The sequence below is a fragment of the Amphiura filiformis genome, chromosome 4, assembly GCF_039555335.1.
Source record: "Amphiura filiformis chromosome 4, Afil_fr2py, whole genome shotgun sequence".
Lineage (NCBI taxonomy): Eukaryota > Metazoa > Echinodermata > Ophiuroidea > Amphilepidida > Amphiuridae > Amphiura > Amphiura filiformis.
In genome coordinates, this window is record NC_092631.1 from 21,014,244 (window position 1) to 21,029,157 (window position 14,914).

General features: G+C 36.7%; 1 protein-coding gene across 1 annotated transcript; it reads right to left on the minus strand.

Moving 5' to 3' along the window:
- Window positions 1-873: 873 nt before the first annotated feature.
- On the minus strand, window positions 874-7,093 carry LOC140150676 (uncharacterized). Its single transcript, XM_072172752.1, has 2 exons — window positions 6,872-7,093; window positions 874-3,293 (listed from the first exon to the last, which is right to left on the minus strand). Exon 2 carries the CDS (start codon window positions 3,287-3,289, stop codon window positions 1,547-1,549), a length of 1,743 nt encoding a protein of 580 aa, XP_072028853.1. The 5' UTR covers window positions 3,290-3,293; window positions 6,872-7,093; the 3' UTR covers window positions 874-1,546.
- Between the last annotated feature and the right edge of the window lie 7,821 nt (window positions 7,094-14,914).

The following is a 14,914-nucleotide window of genomic DNA, read 5'->3' on the forward strand; positions in this document are numbered from 1 at the left end:
TGTATTTAACCAGAGAAGATATGATTTAATCAGTTGAGCTGTTTTCAATGAGTGTTATCTTGGTTTAATAGCTTTTAATGGGGTTTATGTCCTGCAAAGGTCGTGGTGAATTCTACTGTAAACATGACTGCATCATGTGCTGTTCAAATTGGAAAATAAGTCAGATGGAAGGATAAAAATAAGGGTATTTGGGCGAAAGAGCATATGAAGACCCCAGTAGATAAAGTAGTTAAGGGCCATTTTGACGAAATTGAGTTACTGGGGGTCAAACATTTTTTTCTGAAAATATGGGTCGATTTGACCCCATCCAAGTAGGGGTCACGTGAGGGGTCAAGTACTAAGTAGGGTCAAAATTTCAAAATGGTCCGATTTGTTTCAAATTGGTCTTAAATTACTCCTTACAAAAATATATAGTTTGCCATATCTAACCTGCTTAGTTTAGCAGTTATAGGGTCAAGGTCAATCAAAGGTCAAACAAGGTCAAATTTTCAACAACGTCCGATTTGCATAAATGATACACCAAATTGTTCCTCTCGATATGGGCATTTTAAAAATATATACTTTTAACTATTATTAACTTTCAATTCTGTGAAAATGCAATTGTTTAAATCTCACCCATAGTTTTAGTGGAAAAAGTAGTCAAGTACAAAATACTGATTATTGATTATAGAAAATCAATAAATGACAAATCCTTGATTGATAGCTACATTAAGTACAATATCCATATCAAGTCATTACTGTAAGTTTTAGACCAAAATAACCAAGTTTGTGGTCAATAGAAAAAAATCATAACTTTAAACCCATGTTTCTCAAAACTGTTATTTTGGCACTTAACTACTTTATCCACTAAGGTCTTCATATGTTAAAAACAATATGGGGTCTTTGTGTGACAGCAATTAAGATTTGCAGTTACACATACAGACAGTGGTGGCACCAGAAATTGTTTTGTATTATGTTACTTTATACTCATTTTGTTGAGTTGGTAGTTTTGAGATATTTGGTCTAAGTTGATGTTCTTTGCTTGCCGCCACCTGTACAAGCCTTTGTGAATGGCTCATTGTGCCCCCATTCACAAAGGACATATCATACTCAGTGGACACCAACGCAGTAGCCAGGGCGTTTTGAGTGACTAACACCTTTCGACTTTACGCTGATTTTGTGGTAGCAACTTGCAAGTCACATATATTGGGGGAAGGCAAGATCTGGGTATTTACGCTCAATAGTTTAATACCGTGATTACTCTGTAAATTCCCAAGATCAAATTAAGTTAATCTATTCGATTACAAAGAGGGACAAATCCAAGTTTAGATTAAAAACTCTTTAAAAAATAGATTAAAAATGAGCTAATCAGAATTAGATTACCATTTTTTAATCTCATATATTGAAATTCAAATCCACTAGAGCGAGTTTCTTGAGTTAAAAAAAAACAGTTTCTCTACTGAAAGTTGAAACTTAGCCACACACAGGTGCCAACCAAAAATCATCTATCAAACATTCACAAGCCAGCTATCACTGACCACATTGCCTCTAGCATTCATTCTATGAATTAATTGTGAATCCTTTCATGTTTAGTCTTGTTACCTATATCTGAAAAAGTCTTTCCACAATATTTACATTGGTATGGTTTCTCTTTGGCGTGAATCCTGCTTTCATGTACAGTTTTGTTTCCTGACTGTGAGAAAGTCTTTTCACAATATCTACATTGGTATGGTTTCTCTTTGGTGTGAATCCATTCATGTTTAGTCTTGTTACCTAGGTTTGAGAAACTCATTTCACAATATTGACATTGATATGGTTTCTGTTTGTTGTGAATCCTTTCATGTCTAGTCTTGTCTCCTGCCTGTGAAAAACTCTTTTCACAATGTTTACATTGGAATGGTTTCTCTTTGGTATGAATCCTCCTTTCATGTTTAGTCTTATTACCTACGTGTGAGAAACTCTTTTCACAATATTTACATTGATAAGGTTTCTCTTTGATGTGAATCCTTTCATGACTAGTCTTGTTACCTGAATCTGAGAAACTCTTTTTACAATATTTACATTGGTATGGTTTCTCTTTGGTGTGAATCCTCCTTTCATGTCTAGTCTTGTCTTCGGGCTGTGAGAAAGTCTTTTCACAATATTTACATTGGTATGGTTTCTTTTTGCTGTGAATCCTTTCATGCCTGGTCTTGTGACCCGACTGTGAGAAAGTCTTTCCACAATATTTACATTGGTATGGTTTCTCCTTGGTATGAATCCTCCTTTCATGCTTGGTCTTGTGACTTGACATTGAGAAACTCTTTTCACAATATTTACATTGATATGGTTTCTGTTTGGTGTGAATCCTTTCATGTCTAGTCTGATCCCCAGCCTGTGAAAAAGTCTTTCCACAATATTTACATTGGTATGGTTTCTCCTTGGTATGAATCCTCCTTTCATGATTGGTCTTGTGACCTGACATTGAGAAACTCTTTTCACAATATTTACATTGATAAGGTTTCTGTTTGGTGTGAATCCTTTCATGTCTAGTCTGATCTCCAGCCTGTGAAAAAGTCCTTTCACAATATTTACATTGGTATGGCTTCTCTTTGGTATGAATCCTTTCATGTCTAGTCTTGTTACATAAATGTGAAAAAGTCTTTTTACAATATTTACATTGGTATGGTTTCTCTTTGGTGTGAATCCTTTCATGTACAGTCTTGTTACCTAAATCTGCTAAACTCTTTTTACAATATTTACATTGGTATGGTTTCTCTTTGGTGTGAATCCTTTCATGTACAGTTTTGTTAACTGAATTCGAGAAACTCTTTTCACAATATTTACATTGGTATGGCTTCTCTTTGGTGTGAATCCTCTCATGTCTAGTCTTGTTACCTGACTGTGAGAAAGTCTTTTCACAATATTTACACTGATAGGATTTCTCTTTGGTGTGAATCTTTTCATGGCAAGTCTTGGTACCTACATATGAGAAAGTCTTTTCACAATAATTACGTTGGTATGGCTTCTCTTTAGTGTGAATCGTTTCATGTGTATTCTGTGCACCTGGGCAGGAGAAACTCCTGTTGCAATATGTACATTGGTATGGTTTCACTGTACAACTCCTTTTATGTATAGTCTGTGCTCTGTACCAGTATCTGTTTAATTTTGCTCTATGTCTTATCACATGTTTCATATAATAATTCAAATTACTGAAAAACCGTCTGCAGTAGATACATCTGTATGGTTGAAAACTGTTTGCATTATTTGACTCCAGTTGTACTTGATATGTCCTGCACTGTAAATGCTGAAATTGGAATCTAGTCTTCATGGCTCTGAAATGAGAAAGAAAAGATATAATTAATCAGTAAAAAGTATTGTTTTAGAAGTACATGTAATTGAATGGACATGAGGCTACTTAAAGGGACATGATCACAGATTTGAAGCTTTACGAAATGGTGAACCACTGAGCCTACATAAAAGTTAATGTTGAGGAATGAGGATATATTGTATGAGCTTCACATTATACACGATTTAGGAGTAGGTTATATGCTTTTAAATCATATTGAAATTGTGGATAAAAAATTGGTTTATTTAGGAAGCATACTTGCACAATCTCTATGTCAAATGTTTTGAAGACACAACATGTGTAAGATGTGTTTGAATTTTGAATTATATCACTGTCAAATTGTGTGCTATACATGCAAATCACACCTCAAATGGATTTTTTATCTTTTATTTTTAATCTTATCTAATTGTGTTTTACAAGTATTCACTGAGAACCGCAAGTAACAAGAACCACAATTTTTTCCTATGACACTAACACACAAAATTTTATACTTTTTGATCCAAAATACAACTTTTCCACCCTATATGATATTTGTGGCACCCTGTATATCAACTTAAAAATTGCAACATTGTCTTCCTTACACTTTCAGCTTTATGATGAAATAAAAATTGTAGGTTTCTGACAATCATGAGATGAATTACAATCATTTTTGTGTGAAAGTGTGATTATTTTTTAAATTTTGAGCATGTAACGTATTTGGCCCCCAATTCATTACGCACAACCCTTAAGGCCAGAGTAATGGAAGACACATCCATCCACACCCGAATTTGAGATTTCTTGATATTTATCAACACTGATGTATTCTTTCACTTGAAACTGATGAAATACAACTTGCTAATATTTACTCGTATTTTTGCTTGATTTATTTCACTCGTTTCAACTCTAAAAAGTCACATGTCTCAAAAAATGTGCGAATGCGAAATATTGTGATTACATGCACGATTCGTGTGGCATGACGCGGCGCAACTCTGCGCGTATGTGCAACGCAGTCAAGGCGCATTCGGTATGTTGTTAACGCCAGCAAATGTGGTGTAAACAAAAAAAATTTGCAGTCAAAATGCCACTTAGATTTTTTAATTACCGTATTTTGAATTTTGGCGCACTGAAAGCAGACATTATAGATTCATTAATTGGTGCAAAAAGATGCATATTTAGACCATGCACCCGATACAGCTTTTACAAGCGTGAAAGTCTTTCCGTTTTAAAATATAAGGACGTTTTGTGCATAATTTTGACATTTTTTACAAAAACATCGATTTCTCAGAGTTCACTTTTGACAATATTGCACGATTTTTGTGACAAGATAACTCGAAAAATATGCAAGCAAAAAGTAAACTTTTTGCACTATCGTTTAGAGTACATCAAAGTCTAGGGAAGGTTTTCTCATTTTTTCAAATTATTAAACAAAAATGTACACCATTATGTGCAATTTTTAGCTTAATAGAGTGACAAAATTGCTTTTTTCACATGTTTTTTTCTATATTTCGAAAAAAGAGACGAATTTGTAAAAAATAAAAAACCTTCCCTAAGTTCATATCTGTTCTTCATGAAAAGCTAACTGATTTTTTTTTACTCCGAAACGGATTTTTTTTCTAAGTGGTCACAAAAAAATTGGGGTAAAAAAGTATTTTTGTAATTTTCAAAAACTAGAGATTTCTGAACAAATCTGACGTCAGCATGAGACTCCTTGACTCATTTCCTTTCCAAAAATGTATAGTTTCATATACTTTGGACATACAATTAAGAAATAATGATGCTCGAAAAGGTCCATGTTCTCTCCCATTACTCTGCCCTTAAAGCCCTTGAGTAAAGAAAGCCAAAACTGAAAACATTTTTGTCATAGCACTTTCCGTAACAAAGTTACATCTTGTCAAAGATTGACTTTCATCAAAAATATTCTGCTAGCAAAATTCCCCAAAACAGCATTTAGGGGTGTTTCTAGATCTTAGTCTCATGGCGATAGCAGCTTTTTTGAATGGAACTGCTATCAAAATCCCTCTAAAATTCCATGTGCGAGTGGCTCATCACCATAAAAAAATCATATAAACTGAGCTCAAAAAGAAACTTATTTTTTACAACTTGTGAATCACAAGGTCATATCTTAAAATGCTGTAAATCAAAATGAACCAAAATTACACACAGGATTACCTTAATACTCTACTCAAAACACATGTCAGTAACCAAGCAGTTGTCCAACTGACACAACAGCAACATGCACTGTCATGGGACAGCTTCCTGGACTTTCTTCACTTTCACAGCCTAACATTTGGCACCCAGGACCAAAAATCTGTGAGAATGCACACAAGATCCTTGCACAGATGATGAAACGGGGCTGCTTTCTGCTTTTCATACACTTTTTTCATGAAACAGGGCAGACCTGTGAATGTGGTACAGGAAACTGTGCCATGACAGTGCATTTTGCTGTTGTGTATTGAGTAGAGTATTGAAGTAAATCTGTGTGTTATTTTGGTTCAATTTGATGGACAGGATTTCAAGATATGACCTTGTGAAAAAGTTTCTTTTGAGCTCAGTTTATTTGGGTCAAGTGAAGTATAGAAAACACATTTATGTAGGTTTCCTTCACCGACCTGTTCTCGAAAATTTTTTCAAATTTCTATGTAAATATGCATTTTGTTTGGGCCCCGGTCTAGACAAATTTCGCTGACTAGCAAATGTGTTCTAAGGTTTGCCTGGGATACCTATATTCTATGTATCTGTCTAATCACCATCTCTGGTTGTCGCATCAGAGTATAACTTCATATTATTTTGATGAAATAAGAATCAAAATATATATTCTGGTATGTAGGCCTATAACAACCGTTCAGTTATAAAAATATATGAAAGAACCCCGGGCCGGCCAGGGGACAAATCATAATCATGATAATTAATTAATTTCCATTTAAAGGGGCATTTCGTGATCCACAGCCTCATCCCCCCACTTTCCCCAAAAAAAAGTTGAGATTTTTACACCACTGGATACCTCTGGCTACATAGTGTTTATGTACCAAATATTTCTTGCAGATTAATTCGTTTAGCAAAATATCGCCAAATTTGAATTTCGTTCTGGTGCACCAGAACGAAATTACAACACATTGTCTATGGAGCAGTGTAATACACTAGTGCCGTACTATTACGCTGACTTTCGTATTCGGCGAGGAGGACGATTTCGACCTCCTGGTTTGTTTACAAACAGAGAGGTAGACAAAAGACCGTTCTGCTTGTCCAAACACTCAAGTATCAGAAGGATGGTCCACAATAGCGTGATTCACGTAACATGAATAGGGATTAAAAAGCTGTCACGTAGAACCATGTGCTTCTTTTGTCCAATTTGCCATCAAGATTTCATATGGAAACAGTTCAGACCCAGTACACGATCATGTCAGAAATTTATGTTTTGTTCTGGGTCTGATTATTCGGACTAGTAATACACATAATCATGCATAACTCGCAAACGCAAAATCAGAATCAACTGAAATTTTGGAAATAAGCTTTTTTCGTGGATATCTACTGAAAAATGTCATAAAAAGAGGATGCTAGGATCACGAAATCCTCCTTTAAGCTTACCAATTTTTGAGTCGAGTGATTGAGCCGGCAGTGCCATCCATTCGATTTTGAATTGGATGCGATTTCCGATATTATCCACTCACACATGTGCAACTAGAAGGGCTGGGTGTGAACCAAAAACCACACGATGTATTGAAAATGTGTATTGAAATAAACCAACTCTGAAATAGTGACAAATTTTCAGCACCAATTTTCATGGGCTACGAGCTTTCTGTTTAGTGAAGTTGAAATTAAGGGCGCACGCCACCAAATAATTTCTGGTCACGCGACTTCAGAAAAATGTCATTGTCCGCAGGTGGTGAGCATGGTGAGTGCCGTGCATTCCCTAAATTCAGTAGTTGTCAACCGTGTAATTGAATATGAATGGAATTATTTTGAAATTTTAAAAAACACTTAAAATATCACAAACAAGTAGGCCTATGTTAATAAATAATATTAATACAAGCTAAAACCGTTGATGTTCGATAATGAACCCCACAAAACTACCCCGAGTGTACGGTAGGCCTATGGAAAATGCCCGGGGGAATGTGTGACGTCAGCCCGACCTAGTCTCCTACACAGCCAGTTTGCGTCGGTCTGACACTCGTCGATCCTCCTATGTTCGTGATAGCCACATACAGTCTGGCCGCGAGACTAAGCCCGACCAAGATCGAGAATTGTCTCTGTCACTAAACAAACCGGCTGGCGACAACTACGAAATGACGATCGCTGATTGGTTAATGAATTTCCAAATAAAAAAGTTTTCAATCAGTGGCTATATAGCTGATGAATTAGGGGGTGACTTGTGTAAGTGACACAAACATCGTGCTTATACCGCAAACGCAAAATATAGGCCTACGCTATTTTGTAGCCACACTGAGGCGCCAATCGTCTGATATTAGAGAGATTGCGAAATTTACGTGAAACGTGACACGGGAACGCGAACAGCAAGCTACATTAGTCGAAAATCGGTTATTAGGGTGGTGCAATAATTATGCGTACCCCGGGGTGAATTCTCAAAATGGTCTGCCAAAATCGCTTGCCCCCCCATTTGGCCGTGCCAAAAAACCTTTGCCCCCCTTTCGACGCGCCAAAAAATTACACATGCAAGATTTTGGGGAACCCGAATTTAAAACCTTAAATTGTCTTAACATATAATGCGAGCGCAGCGAGCAGGAAATTTGCATATTTGAACGTGTTCGTAACGTTTTTCAAAATATCTGTGCCAAAAATTGCTTGCCCCCCCTTTCGACCTGCCAAAAATTGCTTGACCCCCTTTCGACCTGCCAAAAAATGCTTGCCCCCCCCTTTTGGCCTGCCAAAAATCTTTGCCCCCCTATAATTCACCCCGGGGTACACATAATTATTGCACCACCCCTTATGCCCTCTAGAGGGTGAAATCTATTGTGAATTGGTCAATCGTGGAATTACCGTAAGGCGATTACGTTGCGGTTGGTAGCAAAAAATGACGTTCTAAAATGACAAAAAAACGCATTATAAAATGCAGGAAAATGTTATGTTTATCATGTTATGAAACGAATCAAAGTATCCTAATAGAACAATTAAGTAGAGTCCGACATGTAATAAAATCCATTTTGGGGGTTAAAATTTGATCTCGTATAGACAAGAAGAAGTGAACAAATTTCGATTTTTTTTCGACGCGAATTCGAATGGGCAAATTGCCTATTCATTTGTGTGTGGAAAATGCGGTCCAAAAATCAGCTTGCGAAGAGGTGTTTTAGACAAGATTGTGTCGTGTTACGGCATAAATGCGGTATAATTGTATGTTTGGGACGGGGAAAAGAAGTTCGTGCAACGCTATTTTTCGCCTTGCTTTTTCGTTGTGCATTAAACAGCAGTCAAAGTGTTTTGCTTATGGATACTAAAATGTTTTTAAAACATGATAATGCATGTGTTTTTGGTTTTAGTTAAAACGTTTTGATAACATATCGATGCATGTTTATATAAAAATAATGAAAACTCGTGTTATACTGAAAAAATAATACAACAACATTTTAAGCCAAAATTCGAAATGCTATAGTAAACATATTTAAGTGTCTATTGTGTTAGAACGTTTATCAGCAAGTTTAGAACAAAGGTTTTTTTAAATGTTATTAAAACTTTTTTAATGCCCTTGAACCTCACATAACCTTTAATCCGACATTTAACGTTTTCTGTAATATATTTGTGTTTGCTGGGTAGTAATCGAACTAGGCATATTAGATTATCTATTTTCATTTTGCTTTAGAAAGTAAACAGGGTATTATTTATATGATAATGACGGTTTGTTTCTTGTTATTCGAATAATATACACCAAAACTTCCCAGGCATCCAACACCAAACTCTGTTTAGATTATTTAGACAAATAGCATACACGTTTGAACATAATTATAGGCCTATACTCATTTTCCAATAGCCCGCAAAACTCAAATATCGCTAATCTGGACTGAATGCTTAGAACATTATACCACAGAGAACCTATTCTTGAGAGGGCACTCTATTCACGTGGTTTCTTTTCCAACGCTAAAAGATCACGAATTTTGGTGGTTTGCAAATGAAAAGTGTCCGCACTATCGATTGATTACGTAACTGTTATGAATAATTTATTAGGTTTTTCAATGCAATCGCCTCGACCCATTAATACATATTATCTGTATTATCAAAGTACTTGGAATAGCAATCCGATGAGTTCACTGAACTACGCCCTAAGTAATACTGATGGAGTTTTAATGGCGTTAATCCTCTCCATACACAGATGAACAAATACAATAGATGAAGGTCAACACGTATGACCTCCTATGTGACATGTTATATGTGATGTACAAAAACCTGAATATCATAAAGATCAGTATTCGTTTGTGCATGTGAACTGCACGTTTACGTTGCTAAATATTACTCATTATATATTATGACAAATATTGGTATTATGACAATACGATATATACATTGTATATAAAAACGACTAATAGATCCTGCTATCATGGCGTCAGGTCACTGTTCATCATATCCCGTATGTTTCTTGAAATTCACTCATAGGCCTATTTGAGACATTTCTGTGCCCATTTTATAGGTGCACAAGTAGAGCCGTGTTGTTTTTAATTTTCATTTCTTTTTAATGAAAGAATTAAGGTTTACCACTGCACGGGGGCCACAAGAGTGATACTAATTTTAATAGCGATTTCACAGAAGAGGTATTTCTAGTACAATGCAGCGTCGGACTCTAGCTGAGAGCGTAGCCTAAGTCATTATAGACTCCAACAATGGCTCTCCATACACAAATGAACAAACACAAAGGAGGGTAGTCTCCTCTGTGGCCAGCTTGATTTCGATGGAGCGAAACCATATTGGCTGCGGAGGAGACGGGTAATTTTGCCATGCAAATGAGCTGAGTGTCGTAGCCCTGATTATACGATACAGCCAGTCGTATTTACATATCAATACCGAGGAAAGTAGTTCGATGAAAGACGATAATCTTCTCTGGTTCGATGCACCCAAGGTGAATCAATGGGTGCTTCCTATTACCTTTAGATTATTTGTCTCAGCATAGCGCCATCATGATTGCAATTGCGTTATACACGTAGTCTTGGTTCAGACCCTATGCGGCTATCACGAACATACTAGGAACGACGAGCGTTAGGACCGACACAAACTGGCTGTGTAGGAGGCTAGTTTGGATGTGAACGGGAATATGACGTTCTACCGCAAAATGCAGAAATCCGTAACCCGTATGGCGTTTCCCGTGAACGCCTCTCCGCAATCTCTCTATCGCCTTTCATGTCATGTCAGCGACTCGAAACGCGTACTCACATACATTGTGTTGATTCAACACAACTACTGTTGATGAATAGGGGGATTTATATCTCCGCATGGCTGTCCATTCCTTGCCTTACGGAGTTAATTCAGCCAATCAGGAAAGACCGTTTTATGAGGTTGTCACCAGACGGTTTGTTTAGTGATCGAGAATGCCATACGGCTGAGCGGTTTTTGCCGTCTCTCTCCGCCCATATCATGCCGTTGGCCGCCTGTTTGCCCGGTTTAAGTTTACGCTGCGGACTACCCCTGGGAACTACCTCCCTGGACATAACTCAGCAAAGAATGGGAGGTCAACATTCTTCTCACTATAAAGAGAGAAGTTTAAAATTCAATTTCACAATTCTCAATGGGAAACACATATTTTTTCTATACCTCTTGATTTCAGAGGGGCGTAAGTTCATAACAGAAACAGCCATGCAGAAAATGAACAAGCGTACCACCGGGACGTAGGCCTACTTACAATAGAATATCGATCCACGGTCAAGACATGAAAAGGCTATGAAACTTGGCTTAGCTCGTGCCCGGAGCTCGGATGCCGGGGGGGGGGGCCACCAGCCGTTTTCGGCAATTTTCACAAGGCTTTTATAAATTTTAAAATTGATTGGGGGCAATTCGTCAAGCTACGCCCTGGAAAATGTGTTGATTTTGAATTTATAGCCTTGATATCTTTGATGAAATCAATGCTGCTATTCCCTGATTACAATGTAAGGGTAGGCAACAACAACAATATCAAAAAGCAATTATTTGTAAATCGAATTTGGGATGAAAATCAACAAGACAGACTTAGCAGGCCTACAAATTTCTGAATTATATAAAGTAAAAAACAATCAATCACGATTCACTGCACTCAGCGAATCAATCAAATAGGCCTAAAACTAAAAAGAAAGGAGCAAGAAAGAATAAAGAAAAAGTGAAAAAGAAAAAGAAAGAGAGAGAAAGAAAATGAACGAAAAGAAAGAAAGAAAAGAAATGAAAAAAAAAAAGAAATGAAAAAAGAAAGGGAGAAAGAAAAGAGGAAAGAAAGGAAGTAAAATGAGAAAAGAGAAAAAAAAAATTCAGCCACACGGAGACTCGAACCCACAAAAATAGTTCATACTAGATTCCCAGTCCAACGCTCTATCCACTCGGCCATAGATCAGCTTACTCAATTGACTGTTCTCAAAGCGGATGATAACTATAATTGGATGCAATAATCTACATGATTACAATCGCGTCCGCATTATGGCTCTTAGAATAAACACGCATGTCGGCGCTGAAATTTTGAACGAACTGATGGAGGAAAACCTCGTTTTTTGCAAAACTAGCTTCAAGTTGGAGTGAAAATCAAATGGAATAGCAATTGGCAGAATGTTGAGAAATAATGTAGGTATTCAGATGTCTAAATTAACGTCTCGTAATCAAGATATCGATAATTTCACAAACCAGCTTTTTCTCAAGCAAAGTCTCCAAAATTTCCCCCCAAAACGGGCTTTTAAAATTTAATCTGTACTGTATTTGGTTCTTCCCCATGGCAACATTATTTCTTTGATCGATTTGTAATACAATACGAAAAAGAAGAAAACAATCGCTCGGTGTGGATTTATACGGAGCGCACATTTGAAAAAAACCTCATGGAACGTGTTTTTGATCTTGTGAACATGGCATGATGCAGTCATGTCTACAGTAGAATTCATCTCGACCTTTGCAGGACTTAAACCCCATTAAAAGCTATTAAACCAAGATAACACTCATTGAAGCAGCTCAACTGATTAAATCAGATCTTCTCTGGTTGTGTACAAGTGTCTGTTTTCAATGTGCGACATCGCAATAAAGCTGGTATTTCAGCTTCAGTTGGGTAACCGATTATAAAGGAAACGAAAGGAAACAATGGTATGTGTACCATTGTTCACGAAATGACACAAAGACCTGCTTTTTGTTAACCAGCATTCTTCAAAATGAGCAACATAATGATTGTTGACTTAACACAGTTTGGAAATAATTTCTTCATATTTTTGGTGTTATCTGTCGTTTACATATCCTTCCTAAAACACAAAAGTGCGACCCTCTCCAAACATCTAAATTAGCTAAAAATTTAGGACATGTTACAAAACTTTATTTTCTAGAACCTATTTAGAATAATTTAAATGTAGCTTTTACCGTTTTTTTTTTTTATTTTTAAGAAGTGAGCGGTCCGATACCAATATTTTCGGTCAAATCTCCATTCAATTAACACGGGAGTTGGCTAGCTATGCCTTGCCCTCACTCATATTTTACAAAAGTGCGACCATTTCTGAACATCTAACCTAGCTGTAATTTTAGGTCATGTTAGAGAAATATATTTGCTAGAAGTTTTGGAGAATAAATAAAATATTGGCTGGTTATTTTTCACACAGTGATGTTAACTAGGCAAGTGTCCATTCTCCCAACATACATCATTTGTTGAGGTCACACGTCAATGGTGAGAGCACTGTGTATTGTGTATAGCGCTCTGGGATCGCAGATATATTGCGCTATATAAATGTTCGTTATTATTATTATAGGAAAACGGACAGTAACTGCAGTATGGTGGGTAAAAATGCTTTAAACGAAGGATTTTCAAATTTATTCTAATAATTTGTATATAACACACACAAAAATGTTAAGCTACATCCAATGCACCAACATTTCACTCGCTGCGATATTTGATTACTGAGAAATCCCTGTTTTAGAGAACAACTTTATACGTCTTTTATACGTTTTTTATACGTCTCTTTGTGTAACCTTAAGCTGATTTATGTGAAAACTCTGGTAAGGAAAAGAGCACTTTTGCTTTCAACATTGGTAATTGCACCACATTCGGAATCATCCATATGGGGGCTGTGCAATGTACCCCGGGGTGGTGAATTCTCAAAATGGTCTGCCAAAATTGGCCGTGTCAAAAATTCAACCAATCAGTCACTTTTGACGTGCCACCCCCCCCTTTGACGTGCCAAAATGTCTTTGGCCCCCTCCTTTACATAATATGTTAAATTTTTGGGAACCCGAATTGAACACCTTTGTCTTATATCATATAATGCGAGCGCTGCGATCAGGAAATTTTTAATAGGTCCTATTTGAATATGTTCCTGATGTTTTACCTATTTAGTTCGTAATATAGAAATGGTGCCCAAAATATCTGTGCCAAAGATTGGGCTATTCCATCTAAAATCCACACTCCCCCTGTTGACGATTTGGGAAATATCTTCCACATGGGGTGTATGAATTTTAAATGGAATGAGCACATTGCATTTGGCAGCTCCATTTCAATTTCATACACCATCTGAGAAACATTTAACCTGAATTTCAACAGAGAGAGGGTGAGTTTTGAATGGAGCATCCTAAGTGTTCATTCCATCAGAAATTCATTCTCCCACTGTGGAAGATACTTCCTACATCTTCCACAAGGGGAGTGTGGATTTTAGATGGAATAGCTTATTGAGCCATACTCTCAAACATTCAATTTAGTCAAGCAATGTAAAATTGACTGATACATTGTGAAGTTCATTTTATGCGAAAACTCTGGTAATAGAAAGAGCACTTTGCTATCAATATTGGTATTTGCATCATATTCTTACTCGCACATCTGCTCCGATCCCCACACAAACACACCCCCACACATCCCCACAAATACACCAATATACCTCTATTCACCCATGCCCACACCCACTTCTTCGAAAATTCAGATCGAGTGAATACTGGTTAGCAGCGATTTCATATTTATGCAGCATAGTACTGTTGATGATTTGATTTGATTTTATCACACTGTTCGACTGCATTGAACACGACCTTGGACGCTTTTATCACACGATAAATACATAATTAGTTTTTGTTTTTTATTAGGACAAAAACAAGTACCTGTCACTGCAAGTAACGATTGCACTTAACGGCACTGTCGTAAAAATTTAATAATAAGCATATGAAGACCTGAGCGCAAGAAGACCGTTAAGTCCACTTGGCCCCTCAACATGTATACACTAAAGTTGCGTATAGTTTCGTATAGTTTGGTAATGTTTTATACATGTTCAGGGGCGAAAACGAATCTTTCATAACCTTTCATGATGTTTTTACCCTGGAACATGTATTAAACATTATAAAACCCTAAGAAACTATACGTAACTTTAGTGTATACATGTTGAGGGGCCAAGTAGACTTACGGTCTTCTTGCGCTCAGGTCTTCATATGTGCCTATTCGAATTTTTAAGGCAGTTTGTTAAACCTTTTTTTTTTAAACGAAAATCGTTGTTACAGATATTT

What these genes read in the sequence shown, in the direction of transcription:
- LOC140150676 (XM_072172752.1), bottom strand. Translation starts at nt 3,289, where the DNA reads ATGAAGACTAGATTCCAATTTCAGCATTTACAGTGCAGGACATATCAA.